Below are 27,388 nucleotides of genomic sequence, written 5' to 3' on the forward strand. Positions count from 1 at the left end.
CAGAGCACCGGCCTCAACGAAAAAGTTATCAATCGTTCTTTTCCTCTTTTCTCATTACCCACAGCTACATCCACTCCTATCAGGCCGCTCACCTCCTGCACTTTCAAACGTACACATGTAGTCCTGCAGCAATATCTGGACCACGGCCAATCAGAGAGGCCCTGCCCTCTCTCTGATTGGTTTAGCCAACGATATGGGCATAATGTGTTGTTGACCACACGGAGACTTTCAGAGTTGCAGAGATTTTCTTTTGTTTTTGCTTGAATGGCTGGTCGTACCGGTGTGACCTATTTGTTTAGGCTACGTCCACACTAATGCGTTTTCGTTTGAAAAAGCACTGTTTTCTGTCCGCTTTGGCCTCCCGTCCACACTGAGACGGCGTTTTCTCTCCGCTTTGGCCTCCCGTCCACACTGAGACGGCGTTTTCTCTCCGCTTTGGCCTCCCGTCCACACTGAGACGGCGTTTTCTCTCCGCTTTGGCCTCCACACTGAGACGGCATTTTCTCTACGCTTTGGCCTCCCGTCCACACTGAGATGGCGTTTTCTCTCCGCTTTGGCCTCCCGTCCACACTGAGACGGCGTTTTCTCTCCGCTTTGGCCTCCCGTCCACACTGAGACGGCGTTTTCTCCAAGGAAAACATTTTGAAAACGAAACATTTGGAGACGGTGCGTTTGTGTCACAGTGTGAACAGTGAAAACAGAGACTTTCTAAAATGATGATGCAAGTTAGTCATGTGATGCAGTCATGTGACCAATTAAACAAAGGTATTATACAGCAGCAGTTTTGACAGCCCTATTAAAGACTAATATCAGTCTGTACCTGCTCTACAGAGCTTTTCTTCAAATTCTTTAATTCTCTCTCGCTTTTGCAACTTTGTACTTTTGTGTTACTCGCAGCAACAACTCCACCTCATCGTTAGTCCATTTTAAAACTCGGTGCTTTTCCTCCACCTTTTGCCGCGACGTTTCAAACAGCCGGAAAGTAAATAAACGGCAGACAGAAATGAGACAGGTCGAATCGTCTTGCGTTTCACGCACACGCAGGACTGGAACGTAAGCGTTTTCAGCCGTTTCAATGTGGACGCACAACTCTGTGAAAACGACTGAAAACACTAGTGTGGACGTGGAGCGCTGTTTTCAAATCTATCCGGGCGAGTGTGGACGTAGCCTAAGTGGCACCATGGAGAAATGAGGTGGCGCTCTAGAGCCCTGATGGAGTGAACAGAGTGAAGATTTGTGTAGAAGCAGGAAGTGTGATCAGCTGCACTCACCACTGTTGCTGAGAGGAACCTGATGGACTCCAGTGAATCTTCTTTCAGAGACAAACAGGGCTCGACTGCAGCTCTGCTGCTGCTCTCTCACACTTTCACTTCTGCAAAATGACGTTGAGCTTCTTGTTTTTCAGGTGTTGCTCCGCCTCATACTGCCTCTCCCTTTACAGGAATCAGCCGGTCTGTACTCAGTGACTGTGTGCAGCGGGTGGGAGGAGTGAGGAGTGGTGTGTGGGTTCACACAGTAATGACGGCCTCAGGTGATCAGGAGAAACTCACCTGGATTTCCTTTTTCCACAGCAGACTGAGAGCTTCAGGTGGGCCCTGAAGGAGGTCTCAGACACAGGTGGTAAAAGTACACAGTGTGTACTGAAGTAGAAGTACTGCTGTTAAAAATACTCCAAGTACTAATTCAACTTCTTTACTCAAGTAAAAGTAAAACAGTAAAAAAGTCCTGGCTGTGAAATGAGAGTAAAAAGAGCTGATTGAAGAACATTTCTAACACGTGTTTATACAAAGCTGACTGAACCATGTGCTGCATCAACGTGATAATAAAATAATATTATTCACTTTATTTCTAATAAATATTCCCAGCTTGAATCAGACAAGTTGAACATGAGCAGAGAAAAAGAAGGAAATCCAAATATTCCTGTGTTCAGTTTTCTCCATTGTACAGGCCGACTGTGCCTCTAAACAGGAACATGAGCAGGAAGAGGCTGAAGTGGATTCAGCAGGTGGAGGATGCCTAACATCAGCTGGAAAGATTTACTGTGACGTTTGTTTGCTGTTTTCGCCTCGTGCACGAGAACATCACCAAATAAACTCGAGACAGTTTTTAATATTTCATTGTTCAAGAGCAAAAAGACTGACGGACTGTGTTTAAGGCAACCTCACAAATGTCACACATGAAATATTCAGTGTTTATTTGCTGGTTTGTCGGCAGCAGCTCCTTAAAGTCTGTCACACATCTGTTTGACCGTCTCCAGTTAATCTGAGACACCAGTTAATCTGCAACACCAGCATCAGGCGGCTCAGCTGATCTCTGGTGTGTAGCTGCTGTGCTGCGGTCCCATTCCTCAGTGAAAGTAACAGCAGAACAAAAACTCTTGATCCACATGTTTGAAAAGAAAGCTTTTAAACAGATGAACACACTCAGTAAAGGACAAAGAAATAAGTAAGAAAACATTAGAGTAAAGAGTAAAAGCAGGAGCAACTGAAACAGGCTGCATGCTAGCTGACGCATGAGCACTAGAACTGTTAAACTTCATTGTTATGATTTTAGCACCGAGTTACATGAAATCCTGCATCAAAAAGAACAACACAGCGATCACAGACATGTTTCTGCCAACAAACAAACATTAACCCAGAAAAGCCTTTAAAACAACCTGCTGTGGTTTGGAGTAGAGATTCCTGAATTTACCAGGTGCACCTAAAGGCAGCACATACTAGCGTTTCTTTGTTGCTGATTTTTGTTCCACAAACCAAAAGAAAAAAGAATCAACCTTTAATATATTTTCATGTGTGTTTCAAGCACTATGATATATCACACACACCTGGATGCTGAGTGTGTCACTGGTAAATCTGTGACACAGCAGCTCACTCAGTCCAGTCCAGGTAACAGACTCACCTGTTAGCAGCAGCTCTGCCCTCAGAGAGCTTAGCTGCTTTATTTTAGTCAACAGGAAAATGATCCGTTAATATTATGGACTACAGCAGTCTGAAACCACTTGGGAAAACAGGAGAAAAACAAGCATATAAAAAAAGAAAGAAAAAAATGAGACCACATAATAATCACTCAGTGTAACCTTCTTTTTAATATAATGTGCATAATACTAATTAGATAATAAGAGCCGACCAGGAAAACAGCCTTGGCAGGTGTACAGATCAGGGAAACACACTTAGTGTAACCAGTGGACAGGTTAAGCATGGCAGGTCAGAAACACAAACACACTCAGGAGAGGAACTGCAAAGACAGAACCTGGGTGTACTGTATAATAATAGGCATGGACAGCACTGTGCACACAGCGGATGCATATGCAGTTCTGTACATGCTACAGTGAGTGTTTGTATATGAGCTTCTTACATCTGCACTAGGAATAACAATGATGGCATCTTGACAGCAGGAAGAGCTGGTGCTTTGTATTTTGCATTCAAGTGAAACTTCACAACTCGGTGAAAGTCATCCGGGTGTCGTAATGTTCCAGGTGCAAAAAGCAAAAAGTCTCAGTGCTCAACCTTTTTTTAAGACACAGGTGAAAACAAACTCAACTGATTGTCACCTGCCTTGAAACATAGATATTTAGCAGTAATAGTATTATTAGTAATATAATTAACAGGATGTCGTCAGGACTACAAAAATAAATAACATAATTGAAGCCCTTACATAAAAACTTTACTATAAAAACATATCAACCTAAATCTATTAAATCTATTAAAAACAATAAAGCCATATATTTAAAAGATAACACCAACTCAAGCACACCATGCAAATTTGCTTGGGATTTACATCGATCAAAAGGGATTAGTGAGCCACAAATTTCTATCAGTCTGTCAGGGCCGTTCAAGGACACAAAGTCATCCACAAGTTTAAACTGTTGAACACACACTCATGAATATCCACAACGTTCGATGCACATTTATCTTTAACAGGAGCAAACAGCCTGATCAGATAATATAATAACTCATAAAAGCTTATTTATAGAAATCTTTGCTTGAACCAGTGAAACAGTCTCACACTGATTAAACACAAGAGTCCTGAGAGGGACTAGAAAGAGAGAGCATATTTCTCCTGTTTTGGCTTCCCTTCATTAGCTTCCTGTTAAATCCAGAATTAAAATCCTGCTCCTCACATACAAGGTCTTAAATGATCAAGCCCCATCTTATCTTAATGACCTTGTAGTACCATATCACCCTATTCCCTATTAGAACACTTCGCTCTCACACTGCAGGCCTACTTGTTGTTCCTAGAGTATTTAAAAGTAGAATGGGAGGCAGAGCCTTCAGTTTTCAGGCCCCTCTTCTGTGGAACCAGCTTCCAGTTTGGATTCGGGAGACAGAAACTATCTCTACTTTTAAGATTAGGCTTAAAACTTTCCTTTTTGCTAAAGCATATAGTTAGGGCTGGACCAGGTGACCCTGAATCCTCCCTTAGTTATGCTGCAATAGACGTAGGCTGCCGGGGGATTCCCATGATGCACTGAGTTCTTCCTTTCCAGTCACCTTTATAACTCAGTATGTGTTAACAGACCTCTCTGCATTGAATCATATCTGTTATTAATCTCTGTCTCTCTTCCACAGCATGTCTTTATCCTGTCTTCTTTCTCTCACCCCAACCAATCACAGCAGATGGCCCCGCCCCTCCCTGAGCCTGGTTCTGCTTGAGGTTTCTTCCTGTTAAAAGGGAGTTTTTCCTTCCCACTGTCGCCAAAGTGCTTGTTCATAGGGGGTCATATGATTGTTGGGTTTTTCTCTGTATCTATTATTATAGGATAAACTGTACAATATGAAGCGCCTTGAGGCGACTGCTGTTGTGATTTCGTGCTATATAAATAAAATTGAATTGAAATGAACAGAAGAGTGCAGTCCTAGGAACAGCAAAGATACTTCACAGGACCCTCAAGCTCTGAGGCCTCTGGTGGATAATCTCAGGTTTTTGTTTCACTCTCGGTTTATTAATGATTGTGTGTTTATTGAAGATGATTCTGGGTTGTGTAGGTGCCTGAGATGTTTCAGAGTTTCTCTGGTAATGGAGCAGGAGAAGGATGGACGCTCATCATATCTCTTTATACATGACATGATTTATTAGTCTGATTGCATTATTTATCAAATAGTCACTGATTCCTGTGACTTGTTCACTCACCTCTGACACTGAGAGTCACTACTCTGTGTAGCAGCATGTGTCCATCCTTGTTGTAGACGGTGCAGGTGTAGACTCCACTGTCAGTGAGGTGGAGGTCTTTCAGGTTCAGACTGAGGTCTCCAGTTGTCAGTGGATATCCATTCATCCTTGCACGATCTCTGCGAGGCTGGTGCTCTGTGCCAAAATGTATAGCTGTGCACTTGTAGGCTTTCACACTTTTGTGTCTCCACTCCACTGTGGTGCCCTGAGGAAGGTCACATGGTATTTTGAAGGGCAGCATTACAAACTTTAGCCCTTGTGTAACCACCATCTGCATCCCAACATCTAAAAGCAGAATATCAGTGTACAGACAGAACGATATCAGTGAGGTTGATCCTCCATCATGTCCTCTGCTGTGTAACCAGCAGCTCTTCATCATGTTTTCAGCGTTTCTCTGACTTGGAGCTGAACTGTTGTGTGTTGATGTGTGAGGCTGCACAAACAGCTGTGCAGCTTTTATTCTCACACAGCTACAAACAGCTGGAAACACTCACAGGTTTCTTCTTCTTTGTTCTTTTTTTTCACATTAGAGAGACCACAGCAACAACCTATAGAAGTATAAGTAACAGTAAGTAATAAATCTTGAATGTTACTGAGCAGCACACAAGACCAACAATGCAGGATATGCTTTGAGGCAGCAGCCAAGAAAGATAGTGTGTGTCTGTGTGTACACCTGTATGCACACCTGTGTGTACACCTGTATGAATGAATGACAGCTTTATTTGTTGCAAGCAGGTTGCCCTGCAGCGAGATGGTAACCCCCCCCCGACCTTACACACATAACACAGACATCACATGGGATTACAAGTCGGAGATCGGTAGCGTTACAAGAAAAACACTGAAATGTACACAACAACGGGAAGGTACAAGAGGAAAAAAAGAGACCGCCACTCATGCTGTGCTTCCATGGTAGGACAGCACGAGAACAGGAAACAAAAAAACTCCTCTGCACAAAAAAGCACGTAAATGTCCACAGCACAACATTATGGAAGACATGACAAGCCACAGGGAGGGGTAGGGGATGAGGAGTAACCCCAGGCAACACAGCAGCCATCCTGCGACGGCGCCGTCATCTCTTCGACAGCACGGGCCCGGACCCGCCTCGTGTTCCCAGGGGGCAACAAGCATCGAAGGCGTAGGAAAGGGAGGGGGGATGAGTGAGTGCTTATCAGTGTAAGTGTATGTGTGTGCGTGTCCATAGTTCAGCTGAGACAGTGTCCTTCGGCCTATCAGGCTAAGTAAACAGTCCTCCAGCCAATCCAGGTGACCTTGCATGGGACGGGAAGAATAGCCGTAACACAGTCGTTATCAGGGAGTGATTGTTCGGCTCCAGCCTTGGGCCTGCAGCTGGCGCCGTGATGGGGGTCCGCAATGTTGATGTTGATTTTGTAAATTTCCATGCGAGCAGCCCAGGAGAATTTTCAGGCTGCCCTAACACTCTGACACTGGTCTCTCGATCTCCCGTTGGAGAGTCGCGAGCCTCCCCATGATGGTATCAAACTTCTGTTCCATGGTGTTGTCATTCTTTTGATTCTGAGACCTCACAACTGCAGTGATCCGTTCTGCGATGTCTTCCAACTGTCGCTCAAGGGTCTCATTTTGAGCAGGCCTCTCTCTGATGTATCCCCCCATACGCTCAATGTTGTTGCTTTGAGCCTTCACAGCCGATGCAAGCGTCTCCAAGGTGTTGACCATATTACGTTCGTTGTGAGAGGTCGCGCCTCGTCCCATCGCTTCGAATCCAGCGGGCAGCCTTGGGGGGGTTTGAACAGCCGGTTCCGCTCTCTTATTTCTCCGATAAACCAGGGCTAAGCCAACTCCGATCAGCAAGAACCCTGTTATCACGGTTCCGAATAGATAGATATCTTCAGCGTCCTCGATCGACAGTCCCGCCAGGCACATGACCCTCCAGTTCTGCCACCCGTCCATCGTGTATCCGGCAGGGAAAGTCCCTCCAGAGCACTCAGGCTCTCCCGAGCCCAGACTTCTCGTTGAGAAAAGGGTGTCAATAGCATTCAGAGACCAGTTGATCAAATCCATAATTCTCATTTAGGTTTTAGAGAACGACAGTGAGAGGCTATTCCAGGGAAAGTAATGCACACGAGACAAGACAAGGACACAGAGGCTAAGCAGGAAAGATAAGGGTGAGGAGGAGAGGAGAAAAGTGCGACCGCCTTCGCTGAGAGCCAAGAAGAATCCACACCTGTGTGCGTGAACACATTTGTATTCAAAGGTTTCTCCATGTAACTATCTGATAGTGGGTATCAGGAGCCATGACAGGGGGTCACCCAGCAGCCATGGAAGCCACAGAAAGCACAGTGGACTGTAGTGATGAGCCCGCGGGCCAGAGTGGACCGAGTCCAGGACCCCACAGAAGCATGGTATCAACCGCTCAAAGACATTTAGCAGAATCATTCATATATAGAATATTTTCATAATCCAGGTAAAACTGTGTCAGCGACAAGCCGCTTCTTTGTATTCAAAGAAAAACACCACTTATTTTGAAAATAAAATCTTAGTGTTAACTTTAGTTTTTTCATGCGATCCTCTACATGTGGTTTGAAGGTGAGCGAGCCATCAGATAAACAGATATTTATACGTGTGAACCAACTCTATCTTATTACCTTCAAGAGTGATTACTGGCTCAATTGTTTGGTCCCCTTTCCTTGATTTGGAAAACAACAGCTTTGTTTTGTCTGCGTTGAGATCAAGTTTAAGCTGAAGTAATGAGTGTTGTACAGTAAAAAATACTTTCTGGAAAGAATCAATGGCTTGGACAAATTTAGACAGAGATTGTTAAATGATAAATAGAAGGGGACCTAATACAAAGCCCTGTGCACTGTAACAAATTCAGAACATAAACCATTAGAGTTAATGCAATGAGACCTGTTACTGAGGTAATTAGAGAACCATGCTCTCTCAGTAAGTCCTGACTGGAGGAGTCTAAGTTTTAAAATACAATGATTAACAGTGTGCAATGCTTTTGACTTGTTATAACCGTGTATCCTATGTTCAGTAAACTGAAAATGCTGATCATGAACTCACGTTGAAACTCAAAAAGGACAATATGGATTCAGATCATGCTAACCCAAACTGTGAAACTTCTCAACTAGATTCTGTTTACCTCAGAATATCAAGCAGAGTGTTTTTGAAATGTTTAGCTCCAGCACTGTCACCTCCAGTCAGGAGATTGAGGCTGAGCTCAGGGGATCCGATTCTACTGTCAGTGAATAAATGTTATCCCCTCTCAGAGTTACGTTGACATATTTCTCCTCTGAGTCTGTGAACTCATTACCAGATAAGGTTTTGAGTTGGGATGATAATGTTACCACCAACACACAGCCTGAAATGTCACCTGTGTCAGCTAGGGATTCTAGCACTGTGTTATCTGTACCTGTCTCTCCACACAACCCAGTTAACACTCCTAGCCATGAAGGTCTAAGTTGTGTTTTTGTGGGCAATGCTGTAGATCTTGTTTGTTGCTTGGCTGAACAGCCTGAACCAAATTCAAATTCAAATGTTATTTGTCACATACACAGTCATACACAGTACGATATGCAGTGAAATGCTTAGATAACTGCTCGTGACCTAAAATAAAAGACTATGAATAGGATAGGAAATAAATATGAAAATTAAAATGAAGGGTAAATTTAACTAGGAAAGAATAAAATAAAAGTTAATATAAAATAACTGTACAACAAAATACACAATATAGAAAATTTATAAGAATATATATAGATATATAGAACAATAAGAGCAGCTGTACGAGTAACAAATGGTAATGAAAGAAATGTAATGTCCAGGGTTGTGCAATCCACATATTTAAGTGTCTTGTGCAGTGCAAATATGCTTAAAAGTGATTTATTTAAGTGACTTGTGATCAGTGTTGGGAAGGTTACTTTTAAAATGTATTCCATTACAGATTACAGATTACATGCCCCAAAATGTATTCTGTAATGTATTCCGTTACGTTACTCAATGAGAGTAATGTATTCTGAATACTTTGGATTACTTAATATATTATCATGCTTTTTACAACTACGTGAATGTACTATTGCTGTGATTTATTACTGTTACTGAAGGTCCGCGGCTCCGAACGGGACCTCTGACTAATACGGCGGGTTCCGTGTCGGGCTCGTAGCCGAAAAATAGCTTTACTTTGTTGTCTGGGTCAACTTTGCTTGCGAGAGACAGAGAGAGGCGTTGAAAGGCTGCTCCAACGGAACTTATTGTTTCAGAGGAAAACACGAACACAGCGTACAGTCGAGGCTTAATAGCTTACTTACAGCTGGGCTCGTCAGGCACTCTTCTTGGCTGCAGTGGTTATTATTATATTTACATGCTTCCAGCTCCCGTTTTTGCTCGATGACAACTTGTACTTTTCCACTCGCCTTTTTCTCCCTTCTCGCGCTCACAGACACATAATGGGTATGGCAGTCCATTCTCCCTGCAGCACGGACTACACTGCCCATGAGGCTACATTCTTTAGAGCCTGTAGCATTCTGCCTATTAGCTTAGCACAACAACAAAAAGGCGCTCTCTCACCCAGGAAACACGCAGAGAGAGAGCGTCACCCTGTAACCATGGCAACCGTAACGCTGCCACCTGGAACAACAGAACTTAGCTGTCAAACAAAACCCAAACAGTCCTGACCCGCGACAAATAAGAAACCGGAAAGTACCGCCGTGTAATCCATTTATTTCAACAAATTAACTATATTCTAAATACCACCTTTTTAAACGGTAACTGTAATGAATACAGTTACTCATATTTTGTATTTTAAATACGTAACGGCGGTACATGTATTCCGTTACTCCCCAACACTGCTTGTGATAGAGTGATTTGATTAGATGACCACGCAGTGTAGTTGTGCAGTGGCCACCAGCCTCTCTGGACTTTAAAGAACTATCAATGAATGGGAATGTCGAGCCTATTCTTCTGGGTTTGAGGAGACTGAACTCACTGCTTTAGAGCCAATTAAGACTGTCTGGCTCCCCTGTCACCCATTTCCAGGTGCCCAGAGACTGTTTGTTTTCGGACTTTTTGCTGTGGGGCTACCGGTCGGGTGGTGTGGCAGTTACTTGTGTCAGCCGGGGGCTCAGGCGAGCTCGCATAGCATCCTGCTCATCTGTCCCCGCTGGGGGTTCTGGAGAGCCCAGCCAGCATCACGTCTCGTCTGCTGGAGGGTCAGAGGAGCCTGTTCAGCGACCTGTCTGGTCCTGCCTCGTCTCCTGTGGCTGCCATGCCACCGCCACCACCATGTCCAGAGCAGCCATGTCCACGTCCAGCGTGCCCTGCTCACCTGCGTCTGCCATCCCACTTTCCAGGCCGTCAGCTAGACATCTGGACATCATTGCAACACCATGTCAGCCCCCTGAACTGTTTTGCCGCCACTCCCTTCCCCACGGTCGCGCTCCTGAGCTGCTTCGCAGTCACTGCAGCTGGTTCCATGGTTGACCACCTGATTATGACCTGGTGGATTTGTTTTTGGGCCCTCCGTCCTGGACCCGTCCTGGATTTAGTATTTCCAGATTCCAGTGGTGTAGAAGAAGGATTATAGAAGGAACAATTAATCAGAAGAACTGTAGATTTTGACCAGTTTATTGAATAATCTGAAACTCTTGAATAGTTTATTAATGTAATTAACTCAGAGTGATTAGAAAAAGCAACACATCATCTGCATACAGACTGAGTTGATGTTCTACATTCTTAATTACTATGGCCTGTCTAAATGCTGGTTCGATAAAAACTGCAAACAGTGAAGGAGAGAGTGAGCATCCCTGCCTGGTGCCACTCAGGAGACAGAAGTTGGAGAATGTTTGGTCATTTGGCCTGACACAAGCTGTTGCTCTCTCTCTTGCTGTGAGTTTTTTAGTTGCACTGGAGCAGAGAGTGGACAGTGAGAGTCAGTCTCCGGCTGAAGCTGCACGCGTGGATTAGCTAGCTAGCTAAGGAGCAGACTGTTGATTTTTGCCTGAGCAAAGATAGAAAGAAAGACAAACACAACCATTGTCTGGTGGGTCCTTGTTACAATAATCTACGTTTATTTATAAGTCATATCTTGGATTTGGTCTGCTTTTCTGGTGTTACCCCCACTCATTGTTTCCCCAATCTGATCATATGTTTATTTCTTTTAATGTAAATGCAACAGCTTCCAAAACCTGTGACATCACATTTAGAAAAATTAGTAATATTAACCCTCCTGATCTTTCATCTGCCATTTATGACCTTTCATTTATTCACAGCTACTCATCCCCTGATGAACTTGTTTCTTATTATAATGTCAACGTCCATAACCTTCTTAACATATTTGCTCCACTTAAACACCGAACTGTCTCATTTTCCCGTTCAGCGACATGGTTTACACTTACCATGCTCCAAATCAAAGCTAAAAGATGCCAACTGGAACATCTGTTCAAGAAAACCGGACTCACCATACACAAAGAAATGTATAACGATCATATATAAGGACTGCATTGCTTCAGCCAAATCCACATACTATTCTGGTTTAATCAGTTCTAGTGAAGGTAACTCCAGGTCTCTCTTTTCTTTGTTTAGTAAAATCACAAAACCTCTGGACTCATTCCCCTCTCATATGGACTCTGCTGACTTTTGCAACTCTCTTAGATCTTTTTTCACTCTTAAAATCTCTGACATCCATCAACAACTTACCTCTGTAGGCGCTTCTAAACTTGAAGTAGACTTTCTGTTTCCCTCACTGTCTTCCTATCATTCATTTTCAAGTTTACTCTTATAACTAATATTATCCACTCTTCCATTCACACTGGAATTGTTCCTTCATCTTTGAAAACTCCTTTTGTCATTCCAATTCTCTCAAAGCCTGGTGCAGACCCCAATAAATTTGATAATCTTCGCCCTATATCAAATCTCCTCTTTATTTCAAAAATCCTTGAGAAAGTTGTCGCCTCCCAGCTTCACTCATACCTCAACGACCAGAATCTCTACAAACAATTTCAGTCTGGTTTCCGCCCCAATCATAGCACAGAAACTGCTCTGTTAAGGATTACCAATGACCTTCTGATGGCAGCTGATTCTGGTCTCCTATCCATCCTCATCCTTCTTGATCTTTTTTTTGGCAGCTGGAGATGGGGAGGGAAGGAAGGGAGGGGCAAGTGACCCCTCCCTGGGGCCAGCTCCCCCGCTGACCCCAGTAGGCACCCCCATACTCCGCGACCCGCCAGGGAAAGGGGGCCCAGGCCCATCCGGACCGGGGCCCAGTGCAGCAGCGCCACCCAGCCCCACAGAGCCCGGGACAGTCCACCCAACCCCACCACAGAGAAGACTGCACCCACCCCATCATCCACTCATCTTCCAGACTACATAAGACAATAGACGCCCAGGCTGAGATCTTCCTCCACCTCTCCTGTATCTCCCCCTCCTGCAGAGAGAGTTCCTGAAGAGAGGAAAGCTCCTGCAAGATGTGACAACCTCCCCCACCAGTTGAAGAGCCCCCCAGGTGGCTCGACGCACCGGCGGCACCCTGCGCCAGGGCTGGGCCCCCATACACCCACCCGCCCACAACCCCGGCAACACACAAACCAGGACCCAAGCCCCCGAGGCCCGGCCAGGGCCCCAGCCCAGAGCCGGAGTCCCCCCAGAACCTCACGCCCATCCCGGACCCACCCAGGGGCAGCCAGACTACCAGGTCAGTAACCCACGTCCGTCAGCACAGACCCTCCCCTGGCCCCGCTGCACGCAGCCACGAGGAAACCGTCACCTAAGAGCCAACAGAGCCCCTAATTGGCCATGACCGCTACCCCGGGTTGAGCCCCCCAAGGAAGATGCTTCTGGGGAACCCCCCGACGCCCTAAGCCTGTCCCTACCCCCACACCAATCACAACAGTGAAGGCGGGACCAAACTATGACCCCCCCACTAGGTGATGGAGCTGATCAAAGGAGCCCAGAGCAATTGATCTGATGTGGTGGCAGAGGCTGTATCGAGACTAATGTAATCTAATAGATAATTTCTATATTGGTTAGAATTAAGATTATTTTTATTTTTCCAGTTCATGAGGACTCTTTTCTTGGCTATGCATAGGGCAGTGAAAACCATATGGGCTATATTCTTTTCTGAAGTGACATTATCTAAGCTGCTCAACAAACACACTAAGGGGGAAGTTGGAATGTTACATTTCAGACACTTTGATAAGTCCTCACATATCTCGCGCCAAAACTTCTGAACTGGTGGACAGAACCAAAGAGCGTGGATATAATTGTCCGATGTATTGGTTTGGCAGTGTGAGCAGTTGTTGGTAGACGTAAAGCCCATCTTGAACATCCGATGACCTGTATACTGCACTCTATGTAGTATTTTGTATTGAATTAATTGAAGACTGGGATTTCTAATTAGATGAAAGGTTTTTAAGTAAATCTGAGACCAGAAGTTCTGGTCTAAGTTAACTGATAAATCCGCTTCCCATTTTGCAATAGGAAGTGATATTGATTCATCTGTTTTAGAAAGCATTCTGTATATTTTGGATAGTAATTTGGGGGTTTTAAGAGTAAGAAATTGAACCAGACTTGGTGGTGTTTGTAGTTCAACTTGACCCGGTTTAAATTTCTTTTTCACTATGGATTTAATTTGTTGATATTCTAAAAATCTTTTCTTGTTGATCCCATATTGTGTAACTAGTCTGTCAAATGAAATAAATTCTGTTCCTTCTAGTATATGTTCTAAATATTTGATTCCTTTACCACTCCAATCTGAAAAGTTTATCATATTATTGTTTTGTAATATGTCAGGGTTGTTCCAGATAGGTGTACGTTTGCATGGGATTAATGAAGACTCCGTCAATTTTAGAAACTCCCACCATGCTGTCAGAGAAGAGCTGATGTTGATGCTTTTGAAGCATTCATGTCGTTGGATGTTTGAGCTGATAAATGGTAGATCTGAAATCTCTAGATTATTGCAAAGTGCTTGTTCTACATCTAGCCAAGGTTCATCTAAGAGGGTATGTTTTAGCCATCCTGAGATAAACTGAAGCCTGTTGGCTAAGAAGTAGTGCTGAAAGTTAGGTAGTTCTAATCCTCCATTATCCTTGGTCTTTTGTAGTGTTTTTAAGCTTATACGTGGGGGTTTATCTTTCCAAAGGAATTTGGACATACATGAATCTAGAGATCTGAACCAATCTTGTGGCGGTTTAGTTGGGATCATTGAGAATAAATAATTTATTTTTGGTAAGACCATCATTTTTATAGCGGCAACCCTTCCCATGAGTGATATGGGTAGACATTTCCATCTAGCCAGATCACCTTCTACTTTCTTTAAAAGTGGGATATGGTTTAATTTAGTTAGATCTGCATTCTTTTGCTCGGCCTCACTTTTCCTCTGGGCTTAATGGGCGTCTCATCAGAGCTCTGTTAGCTGAAGCTGTCTGGAAATCTCCCCCGTGTAGTGAAACGGGCCTTGGATTTAATGCTCTCCGTCTCCGCTGCATGAGATCGTTTTCCTGCAGCACTGTTGACATTTTCAGGTTGTTGTTGTGGGTCCAGCTGCTGTAGCGTTTGGTCAGGGTCACATCAAAGATGGTAGAGGAGAGAGCAAAGATGGTAGAGGGGAGAGCAGGAGTCCAGGTCAGCCTCGGCAAAGCAGCCTGTAATCAAGCATAAAGTGAAAAAAACAAAAACAAAACGAAAACAAAACAAAAACAGACGAACAGGAAAATGATGTTGTGTTGGCTGTGTTATTCAGAGAGGGGAGAAACACCGGGCCAGGCCCTGTGTCAGCCTTCTCTCCCCCTTTTTTTGTTTTTTTTCTCACTATATAATCAACTCATAACCCACCAAGCTGACAGGACAACACAGGTACATGTTAAAATTCTTAAAATCATGTTTAAAAGCCCAAAAAGGAATTTTCCTTCATTCAGTAATCACTTGTATTAATCAATCAGCAGAAAACATGTCACAATTTGAATCTTTTTACCACTAAATTTGTCGTGTCATCACTGGTTGGTCAGACCAGTGTCTCTTTTTTTTTTTTTTTTGAAGTTAAGTTGTTGTCCTGCAACCCAGAGAGTTTATTTGTTAGTAGTGGATAAACTTTATCATTCAGCAACAGGTGTATGTTAAGTTTCGCTGCTTTAACCTTGCTGAAAAATCTTCACGTGTTCATGAATGTAAGCTGTTTCTTCATTGCGTGTGTGTGCGTTTGTAGGTGGGTTATTTTAACTTTTTTCTCAAACAAGGCATTTCTCTAACACGTGCCTTTCTCATACATTTCTCTGGTTGTGTGTGTGTTTTTATTTTGTTTCCCAAATTTTGATTTCCTACCTTAAATAACAGCATTTCATGTCTACAGCCAGGAGTTAGAGCTTGCTTGTGAGATTCAGGGACACATGGTGCCAATAACAATTCAGTCAAAAACTTGCCTGAAAATTTCCAGTGATGGTAACCGATAACTGGAGGAGAAGATGTCCTTTAAGCTTTTCCGGGTGGGGACAGAGTGAGGTCAAGCTGTAAACTTTTGAGCCAAAGCTTGGCCTGTCTGTCGTCCCAATTCTGTTTATGCTTTTGCCGCTGTACTCAGGTTTCCAGGTTGGGAGAAATCCACCTGTATTAACACACTAAAACATTTACTTAGTATTTCTTTTCTGAAAACATTCACTTAGTATTTCTTTTCTGAAAACCTTCACTTACCATTTCTTTTCTGAAAACCTTCACTTACCATTTCTTTTCTGAAAACCTTCACTTACCATTTCTTTTCTGAAAACCTTCACTTACTATTTCTTTTCTAAAAACATCCTGATTCACTTCATCTGACTAGATTTTACTCTCTCTCTCTCTCTCTCTCGGTGCATACTTCTCACAGTCTGGCCGTTGCCTTTTATGGGCATGCAGAGTTCCTGTCACACACACAGCTGAAATTCGTGCTTGATCACACCCTATATTATGATAAAACCAACAGTAAATCAAATGTAACCGCTTATATTATTGGGCTGAACCAAGGGACACTTTAAAAATCTTATAAATCCTGCTTCACACCATAAAACTGAAACAAATCACAGCTGTATTTATCACTCAGTCTTACTCTGCCGACTGAAGTGTCGGTCTAAATCATGCACGATTTGTCTTTTCTATATCAAAACCCAGCCAAACATCAAACATTCACCCTAGTCATTCAAAACCTTATTTGTAATATTATAATCAGCAAAATCAGCGTCTTATTTACAGGTCTTTAACAGTATTTGCAAATTATAATTATAAAACTCAAAAAACACGTTAAACCGGAAGCAAAAGTCCTCTGTGCGCTTCACAGCAGCCACCTCATTTGGATGTTCACACACCGTCTAAAAATAGCTCGCAGCGCTGCAGCGCGCTCTCGTCACACACAGTCTCACACACAGCTCTATTATTTTATATTACAAAGACGTCTTATATTTACAACCACTGTCAGGCCTGACAGATTTAGCGCCTACACAATTTTGACAAATTTAAGTTAACGGGTCCAACCGAAGAAAGTCCAACTTTTTTGTGATCAATTAACCAGTATCAGCCTCTAACTGTATCTGGCCTCATCTCTAAAGTCCCTAACTCAATTTAACAGTGTCCAAAAAAGCGCAGATACCGTTTAACGCGGTAAGGAGCCTCTAACTCCTAGCTTATTCCAGGATGCCCCGTACCCCACAGTTAAGCCAAACTGAACTAACCCTGTTCGCCAACAGGTCAAGGTCGCGCGTCCACGGCCAGGAGGGAGCGTAACCTCCGAGCTATGCGCTTCTTAGCAGCCTCTAACTGCCGTCCTATAATAATTTATAACACTTTGAAACAACAGTCAGCACCCCAAAACAAGAGTCTGACTGAGGCAGGTGCAACCTAGTGGTCAATGGAGCCTCTAACTCACAACATGACCAACTCAGGTCCACCATATAACCAACGGAGCCTCTAACTCACTAAATGACCAATTCCCTATCAAACTACTTGAGCCTCTAACTCAATTTCTTAGCAGCCTCTAACTGCATTAATTTCTTAGCAGCCTCTAACTGCATTTAATTCTTAGCAGCCTCTAACTGCATTTAATTTCTTAGCAGCCTCTAACTGCTTCAACTCATGAGATTTTTTCATCAAAATCAAAACAGACATTTACCAGTAATTTCAGTGAGTAGACTTCAATTTTGTCATGTCCAATTTGGCACACTTTGGAAATAATTCAACAGGTAGTGCCTTACCTTTGTTTAAGCCGTCTTATGCCCACTCACGTCAGACCACTGGCTTGTGCCTGTCCGTTCGACAACCTCGGACCGTCCAAACCTCCAAAATTCCACCCCAATACCACAGGACGAGCCCCCAAACTGTTACGGATTCAAATATTGGGGATGGATACAAGAGGAAAAACCACAATAACAACACTGGTCCGGCCGGGTTGAGTCAAACGATGATTTTAATGATCACACGCGTGGGAGATGGACACCGTACGCAGACAGCATCAGATCTCAAAATGGTGGAGCATTGATCAAACTCTTATAGCCTCTAGTGGCCCCCACCTAATCATAAAAGCCTAAACATTCACATCCTTTCTCTCACACAGTGCCTAAGCTGCGACCTTGGCTCCCTGTTTATCTGCTCCTGCTGAGATGGGGCAGAAAACTCCAGTATGTTCTGTTCTCTTCTAATCAGACAAATAAGGCGATGACTTTCTGCAAACAGTATTTCTCATAACTCAGCAGTATAATGCATCATAAAACAATATCATTCATTCACAATCACCCAGCAGTCTAATGTAATGCAACTCAGCTTAACAAATGCAATAGTTATCACCTTCTTCTAATTCAGGAGAATAATGCAAACTAAAACTACATAATAATTCACCATCTTTAATTAAGGGTCTAACATGGCATAAAATAATATTATAATCTGACATTTGCTAGAAATTGACCGGATTTATTACTATGTTCATCCTTCTTGATCTTAGTGCGGCGTTTGATACCATTTCTCACAATATTCTCCTGAACCGGTTAGCATCCATTGGTATTAGTCACACCCCCCTTGCCTGGTTCACCTCGTATCTCTCAGACCGTACTTCGTTTATCCAATTTAAATCCCACTCTTCAAGTCTCCATCCTGTTTCTGCTGGTGTGCCCCAGGGTTCAGTATTAGGGCCCCTTTTATTCATTATTTACATGCTCCCTCTTGGTCATATATTCCGAAAATATAATATCAATTTTCACTGTTATGCCGATGACACCCAGCTCTACCTTTCTTCTAAACCCAATTCATCCCTCCCACCTACCTCCCTCTCAAACTGTCTTATTGAGATTAGATCCTGGTTCTCCTCCAATTTTCTTAAACTAAACAGTAATAAAACTGAAGTTTTACTTGTTGGTACAGCCTCTATCTTATCCAAATCCCACAGCTTTTCCATTAACATTGAAAATTCTCCTGCCCTTCCCTCCCCTCAGGTTAACAGTTTGGGTGTCATACTTGATAATACTCTTTCATTCCAGTCTCACATTACTTAAATAACCCAGTCTGCATACTTCCACTTACCTAATATTAACTGACTCCACCCCTTCCTTACTCCCCATGCTGCTGCCATCCTTGTCCATAGTCTTATTACGCCACGTATTGATTACTGCAATTCCCTCTTATTTGATCTCCCTAAATGGTCCATTCAAAAACTCCAACTTCTTCAAAACTGAAGATTTCACCTACATGGAGAGACAGTGCAGAAATAAACTGTGGCCAACTGTCAAACAAGCCCGTGACGAGGGAAAGAAGACCAAATGGATTGGTCCTGTGGCCATCATTGATGGTGTAAGACACACTGCATAAATAAGAGGTTATTAAAAGATCAGCAAGATGACTGAAATACTTTAAGTTCACTCTGTAAGTTACCTAACATTAACAGGTATTTCAACTACCTCAGGCTCCCAATGTTACTGTTCAATATGTAATAATTTTGAGGCACTTGTATATTGTTTTGTTTTTTTGTTTTTGCTTGAAATACCTCAGGTTCATTAGGTAATATGTTTACAACCAATAATATCCTCTTTAAATTTTCTATAAAACTTTCATACCTCCAAGTTAGTCGTACCAATATTTGGCAGACATTATTATGGTTATGTTTGGACTTGCTTATGTTTTACAGTGTGAGTAGTTACTACTTTTATTGGTGTATAAATGTTAATTTGCTTAAGCATTTGGGTCACTTCATCGGGGAAAAGAAAAACAAACAGAGTCTGAAGACTTTTACTTAGGTACTCAACACTTAGTGTTCCCTTTTGAGAGTATCTTTCTTTAGGTGTTTATACCTTAGCACCTTATAAGTTTCTAGTTAATTTAACAGACATCCAGTTCACATTATTCATTCCCTTCTTCTCTCATGACAGACTTACATTTCAGTTCCTTAAAAATACTATCCCTTAATGTTCGAGGTATACGTGACAGTACCAAAAGAAAGTCAATTTTCATTTTCTGTAGACGGAAAAATGCTGATTTGATTTTTCTACAAGAAACTCATTCGAGTGATAATGATGTAAAATTCTGGAAAGCACAGTGGGGTGATCAGTGTTATTTTTGCCACGCCTCTCAACATTCGGCAGGCGTAGCCATTCTCCTTAACAACTTTAAAGGTAATATTATTGAATCATTGTCTTCAGATGAAGGCAGATGGATTATTCTGGTTTTCAAATTGGACAATACCTTCTTTATAGTCTGTAATTTATACAGTCATAACAACACAACACAGGCCAAATCTGTGTGCATACAATTGTCTGAGAAACTTGATTTTTTAAAATCAAAATATAAGGGAGCCCACATGATTCTTGGAGGAGATTATAATGATGCTCCAGACGATCTTATAAATTACCAATAAGAACATCTCAACACTCAAAATTTAAAAGCACTGCATTTTTCTGTGAACAACTTGCAGTTATAGATGTATGGAGATTCTTCAACTCTGATACAAAAGAGTTTACCTGGAGCAATGCAAATAGATCTCTACAATCCAGAATTGATTTGTGGTTAATATCTTCTTCATGTTTACATTTTGTTTCAGAATCTTCTCATGATTTTGCTCCATTAACTGATCACAAATTGATCACAATTCACTTAGTTGGCAATAAACAAAGTCAAAGAAAACGACGTGGTTTTTGGAAGCTAAATAATAATTTATTGAATGATGATACATGTTGTAGTATAGTGGAAAAAATGGCAGAATAGATATTCGGGGATACCAATATGAATCACACACTAAAATGGGAATTTTTCAAATTCAAGGTAAGGGAAGCGGCAATAAGGCAAAGCAAAGAAATTTTAAAAAGAAATGACACTAAAGAAATCAGTATTAGAATGAATTAAACATATTAATGAAGAAAGATGCTCTATCAGATGATGAAGAAATTAAATTGAAAAGACTAAAGGAAGAAATAGATAATGCATATATCAACATGGCTGAAGGGGCTTTTATAAGGTCCAAAGCAAAATGCTAGAACTAGGTGAAAGAAATTCTAGTTACTTTTTTTGCTCATGAGAAACGAAACCAAAGAAGAAACAATATATCTGCTCTTAAGATTGATAATAACATAACCACTAATTATTTAGATATCTCAAAACATGTTCGTTCATTCTACAAAGATATATACAAATCAAATTGTAATATCAATGATTGCGATAGATTTATCGAGTCAGTTAAAAATTTTGCACCAACTATCCAGAAAACTTTAAAACTAATTGTGAACGTCCCATAACAAAATCAGAAATTTCAGAGGCAATTCGATCAATGAAAAAGGGCAAATCTCCAGGTAATGATGGTTTATCAGTGGAATTTTATTTACAGTTCTGGGATATCATTGTTGATCTTTTATTAGAATTCTTTTCTATCACGGAATGCCTTGATGGAAAAGAAATGTCCACAAGCATGAAACAGGGTATTATAACTTTAATTCCTAAACCTGATAAAGATCTTCTTGTTATAGAAAATTGGAGACCTATCACGCTTTTGAACATAGATTATGAGATTATCTCATTGGTCTATGCCAAAAGATTAAAAAAAAATCTTGACGAGATCATAGCTGAAACACAAACCGGATTTATGACCAACCGCCATATCAGTTCAAACATAAGGCTTATTTTTGACCTATTAAACTACTCTGACAATATAGATGATAATTCCCTTATTGTGTTTCTTGATTTTTATAAAGCTTTCGATACGGTAGAACATTATTTCTTATTTAAAGCACTCAAAACCTTTGGTTTTGGTCCAAACTTTGTGTCAACTATCGAAATGCTTGACAGTTGTGTTATACTATATCCAAATACTACTAAAAGATTTCCAGTCATGAGATCTGTTCGCCGGGGTTGCCCAATTTCACCCTTTTTATTTTTGATTGTGGCTGAACTACTTTCATTACACATTTTAAATAGCCCAGTCATTAAAGGTTTATCTATTTTTGGTAAAGAAATCAGAGTGACTCAACTAGCAGACAACACCGCTTTATTCTTAAAAAACAAAGATCAGATTGAAAATGCTATTTCATTAATTAATGATTTTTTTTTTTTGCTTGTTTTCTATTCTTTCTCTCTCAACAGGTGATCCAGGAGATTTTTTTTTCCTCCTTTCTCACTGTCCCTCTCCCCTTCTGTTTTTCTTTTCCTTCCTCTTTCTTTCTTCCTTTCCTATCCCTCACTCATGTCTGTCCCGTCTGTAACAACTGAAAATAAAATAAAATAAATAATAAAAACAAAGGTCGATCAAATGGACCAATACGGCAATGCCATGATGATCCATTTGGCAAAATAAATCCATTGGGTATCCTTGTTGGTCTTCAGACAAACATTTTTGTATAATGCGAAGAAAATAAAAGTAATAAAAGTCCCTTTACCCTTTTTAACCTTTTGCATAAACATGCGAGTAGAATTAGTATAATATATTTTTCTGTTACTTGAAGACTTCACGGAGTGAAGTTTGTTGTCTGCTGGCAATAGGTAGCTAAAGAACCAAATGGGACAGGCAATATATATATATATTTCTCAATTGCCTCTGGATTAAAACTAAATAAATCTAAATGTGAAATTTTATGTTTGTACCAATCAAATGTCAAATCCTTTTACAATATTCCTGTCAAAAACTGTGTTAGATACCTTGGTATTCATGTCTGTAAGAATGACAGAGCGTCAACAACTCAACTTCTCTCCCAGGATGGAAAAAACTAAAACTATACTGAACTTGTGGCTCCAAAGAGACCTATCAATTTTTGGAAGAATCCTTTTGACTAAAGCTGAAGGTGTTTCCAGATTTGTGTATCCAGCCCTTTCCCTTAATGTGTATGATTCCACATGTAAAAATGTTAATAACTTATTTGTTAACTTTGTATGGAAGATTAAGCACCATCATCTAAAAAATCATTGCTTTGTGGACCTAAAGATGAAGGCGGTTTTGGCCTTCTGGACTTCATGGACTGAACTATACATTTAAGGTGAAATGGCTAAAAGAATGCTTAAAATCTCCTGGATCATTATGGCATTTCATTCCACATAACATTTTTAGAAATGTTGGAGGTTTACAGTTCCTATTGTCTTGTAATTACAATATATCAAAATTACCAGTTAAAATGTCTGCATTTTATCAACAGGCATTGTTGGCTTGGAAATTATGTTATTCACATAACTTTTCTCCACATAGATCTATTATCTGGAATAACGAATGTATTACTAAGAGGAACAAATCACTATATTTGCAGAATTGGATTGATAAAAATATAATCTATTTCAAAGACTTATTTGACTCTGAGGGCCAGCTACTCAGTTACAATGACTTTATTACAGAAAAAAACATTCCCTATCAAATTTAAAGATTTTAGCTCTGTAATAAAGTCCGTTCCCAGCGGACTGACTGAGTTGATGAAAAGCTACAAAAAACAGAACACACCACATGCATCCGTTAACACTCTTTATATAAATGGTATTGATTTCTTAAGCAAGAAATGCACCAATAAACATATTAGAGAATGTTTGTATAATGCGAAGAAAATAACTCCAAGAGGGAAGTTTTTTTGGAATGCTATTTTTGATAATATCAACTGGAATAAAGCTTGGCTTGTTCCTTTTAGATTTTGTATTACAAACAAAGTTAGAGAATTACATTTGAAAATATTACATAACATATATCCATCCAACACGTACATTTCAAGATTCTGTGACATTGATAGAAAATGTACCTTTTGTAAAACTGAACTTGAAAGTGTTACTCATTTGTTTTATGGCTGTGCTACATTTTGGAGAGAGCTTGAAAATTATATACTGTGCAAAACAACATACAAAATCAAAATTGAAGGGAAGAACATTATCACTTATTTTGAAACTAAAGAAAAGAAAAATGTGCCATTGTCAATCTTTATATCTTATTAGGGAAATTCCATATACATAAATGTAAATGTAAATTTCAAAACTCAACCCCATCATTTAATTTGTTTTTGATTGAAATTGAATATTACTTAAACTCTCTTAAATGGACTACTTGCACAATCACTTCCGCGTTCTATGTAGTCCTGTCCCAGTGCTTCCGGTGTGGTTAAACCATGGCGACGTTCTACACTCGCTGCCTACAAGAGCTCCCAAAATTGAACATCACTGATGTTCATCGGATTTGCAGAGTGACGACTACCCCCGCCAGCAAATTAGATAAAGGATTTAAGTTATATGCTGCATCATATATACACAACTACGAAGGTAAGAAAACGTAAATGAACCGACAAAGAAACGCTAGCTAACGTCAAATGCAAACACTACGTTACTCCGCTATGTCCTTCATTTGATGTCAATTCTCTATATTACATGTTTTCTTAAACGGTATTTTATGTCGTCCGAAACTATAGTTGAGGTTTTCTTAACTAATGTCACTTTTGTTGTTAGACACTGTTATAATAGCGTTAGGTAGTTGGCTAACTAAGGAGGTAGTTAACTACCTAATGCTACTCTTGCTAAGTGTAAAATATATATGTTTAAGACGTGCTGACATGAGTAATACAGAAATAATGCTAATGGTACTTGTATCTTTATTCAGTGTCCAATAAAGACAGGTTGTCAGGGGAGGTCGGTGTGAGAGCCTTGTGCTACAGGTCAATGAGGAAGAGTGAGGCACCACACAGACCAAGTGTAGGCAGGAAGCTGTGTAAAGTTGTTAATCCCCGTTCAGTGGGGTTCAGTTCATTTAAGCATTAGTTAAGTTCATTCCTAAAGGCCCATCAACTTGAATGTTTTCCTTGTCTCCCTGCTTTATCACTCCTAATTTGACTAGTCAGATAGTTAAATCAACGTGTGTTTGGGTGATCAGAAACATTTGACACCAAATTAATACTGCAAATATACACAATCTAAGTTATTACAGTTATCAAGGATGGTTAAGTTGTTTTAATAGGGAGAGAAATAAACACTAAGCATTCAGGAGGGTAAGCCTGTAGGGGTCAGTAACCATAACACTGAACTATGTTCCTGTTCGGCTCTTCCATGAAGATGTTACATTTTTAAATTTTTGTTCTTTCTTCTTAGATTAAGCTTCTGGATTCATCGCTGGTGATACTGACACATAGTCAGTGCTCCTGTGTGGCAGGCGCTGTTATGTGCAATCACACAGTGGCACTGCTCTTCCAAACAGCACACTACTCACAACTCAGAGTGCCGGTTGTCCCCCCTGTGCATAGCTGCACGGAATCTGAACAGCAATGGCACAAGCCACAGACAGTGGTAATTTAAATGAGGTTAAAGTTTTTGAATTAGTCCATGTTTACATATGAACAGCAACACCATCCATAGTAAATGTGTCTTAGGGTGTGAAGCCAGGACCCATCAACTCCATGATCTTCACTAAGCCGGTACCAAATAGGATGGCCCAGACTGGAGTACGGTAATTAGATTTGTAAAATTTGGTTTCATGTGTTACAAATGTATGTTGCTATTTGTTCATACATACATGTGTCAGATTTACATACATTACACTTTCTGAAGACGGCTAACTCAGTCATGTACATATACATCCCAGTCTCTAACTTATGCACCACTGTTTTACACCTTTTAGTTTTTAGTTTGGTTGTTGTTCAACTGCTCATCAGTGGGATGCAGTGGCGTGACTTTGTTGTGTGGGCACAAGAGGACTACCTAGTGCAAAGAATATACATGGATACAGATATGCACACTGCAATCAGAGAAAAGGCAGACCATTTCTTTTTTTTACATATATATGCCAAGATACCTGTGTTTGGAAAAATGAACAGTGAAAACATAGCAAAAAGAAAAACAGATCCTTCAGGCTGGCTGGAACAAAATAACTGATGTTTTATTTGCAATGTATTTCATGAATTATTTTGTTGTTACATGTTACTTTTATGTGAAATCAATAAACTGTTATTTAAGCAATGGCATCAATTTCATTTTTTAAAAACACACATTAAAACATTGAATTTGTGTAGAACTTATTTACATAGTATTTAAAACTCCATGCCTAGCATACTGATATGCATTTAGACAATAACACAACTGAATGTAGAAAATGACAAATGGTATTTTTGATGTTACAAAAGCTCAATGTCACTTATGATTTTAAAACGATTTAGTGATTTACTTTATAATTTTGATAAACAATTTTGTTGAATCTGAATAGTAATATAGTAGTATAATTAAACAGTATTATTAACATTCAACATTTGCAATGAATTTGAATTATCAATAACTGAAACTCAACTATCAGCACTCAAGTACCAGTTCTGTAATCAAGTATTGTCAGCTGAGAAGGAAGAAATGCAACTGTAGTGGCCTCAGCTGCAGGTCATTTTCCATAAGTTACTTGTACTGGCACTGGTGTCTTGGGAAAAATCCTTGTCTCACTTAACCCATTTTTTAACTAATGCTGTGTTCTGGTAATTTGACAGCATACATGCTACTGCAAACAGTTGGTTGATATTGTAAACATGTGACATGGTAATGATGCTATCAAAAAGTTTGTTCTGTTTTATCCTCCTAATGACTCGCTCCACATGCACCCTGAGTCTGGCTATGGCCTGCGTCTCCTTAACCTGGTATGCTGGCATCTGCTTCTGCTTAGATAGAAAAGGTGGGCAGTACACTTTGCATTTACAACAATCGGTGATTAGGAAGCCCTTATCTACCATCACTGCCATGTCTTCAGTCAACTTCTCAGCAATGCCTGATTGTTTGAATAGTTCCTTGTCACTAACCGAACCAGCATACAGATTAGAGATGAATGTCACTGGACCATGTGGAGCTATGCCAACCAGGGCTTTCATCGTACAGTGGGATTTGTACGAAGAGTACATTTCACTTTGGAGAAGTGGTGAGGATGGTGTCTGACACCGCAGCTCTGTACAGTCAAGGATCATCTGGGTGTCTGAGAAATCTTTGAATTCCTCAGGGAGGTAAGCTTGCACTTCTTCACGTGTAAGCAGAATGCATTGAGACCCCAGTGCAGTGGCAAGAAAATTTGTCCATGTTGCAATAATGCGGCTCACTGTGGACTGGTGTATGTTAAATCGGTGTGCCAGGTCCCTCACCTTCAAACCAACTGACAGGAAAACCAGGAAAAGAAAAAACTCGTCAACTGGCTGTAGCAGCTGCCTCTGGAAGGTGAAAACAAAAGGGAAAATGTTACTCCTTAAGCTATGAACTAGTAAAATTATGCTTTTCTTGGCTAAATGTTTTGTAATGGTTATGCATACCATACTGTACCATGGGGTAAACAATGAGGTGCTGTAGTACACAGTATGTAAAGGATACTGAGTCTAGCATACATACACCTGTGTATGTATGCTATTGTACATTATGTAATGTTATTGTACATAAATACAATAACATTACACCTCTAGTTCTAACTACCAACAAACCCATAACCTACCGTTGATGTTCGTGCAGGTGTCAACACTTCTTCGTTCTGATTGGCAGCTGACTTGGCTCTTGAAACCCGGATCATTTTATAGATGCAAGGCTCAATCAAAAACCAAAATGCCATCAAATGATCATAGCTTGGAAATCTATTCACGAGAGAGACATACATCGTGTCAATCATTACTTAACATCCAACACTGGCATAAAAATAATGTAAACTGTGACAAATATGCTAATGGTATGCTGTATAAAATAGTCTGATTAAGAGTCTATTTGGTGTTGTATTTTACCTGTAGCATTAGGATATCGTTTAAATACTAAAGCATCTACATGAAACATACAATCAGCAGAGAAAAAGTAAATATCTATT

At 40.7% G+C, this 27,388-nt stretch overlaps 2 protein-coding genes across 2 annotated transcripts; both read right to left on the reverse strand.

The window, feature by feature from the left end:
• Positions 1-6,140: 6,140 nt before the first annotated feature.
• On the reverse strand, positions 6,141-7,209 carry LOC146389444 (uncharacterized). The gene has a single exon (XM_084911768.1). The coding sequence runs from the start codon at positions 7,207-7,209 to the stop codon at positions 6,601-6,603; it is 609 nt and encodes a 202-aa protein (XP_084767894.1). The 3' UTR covers positions 6,141-6,600.
• Positions 7,210-25,987: 18,778 nt separating this feature from the next.
• LOC146389445 (uncharacterized) lies at positions 25,988-26,744 on the reverse strand (the record flags this gene model as incomplete). The annotated part of the gene is made up of 1 exon (XM_084914506.1): positions 25,988-26,744. A coding segment is annotated over one exon (744 nt), but the record flags the coding sequence as incomplete, so codon positions are not given.
• Positions 26,745-27,388: the final 644 nt, after the last annotated feature.

Source organism: Perissodus microlepis, chromosome 3 (genome assembly GCF_051167445.1).
Source record: "Perissodus microlepis isolate ML-2025 ecotype Zambia chromosome 3, ASM5116744v1, whole genome shotgun sequence".
Classification (NCBI taxonomy): domain Eukaryota; kingdom Metazoa; phylum Chordata; class Actinopteri; order Cichliformes; family Cichlidae; genus Perissodus; species Perissodus microlepis.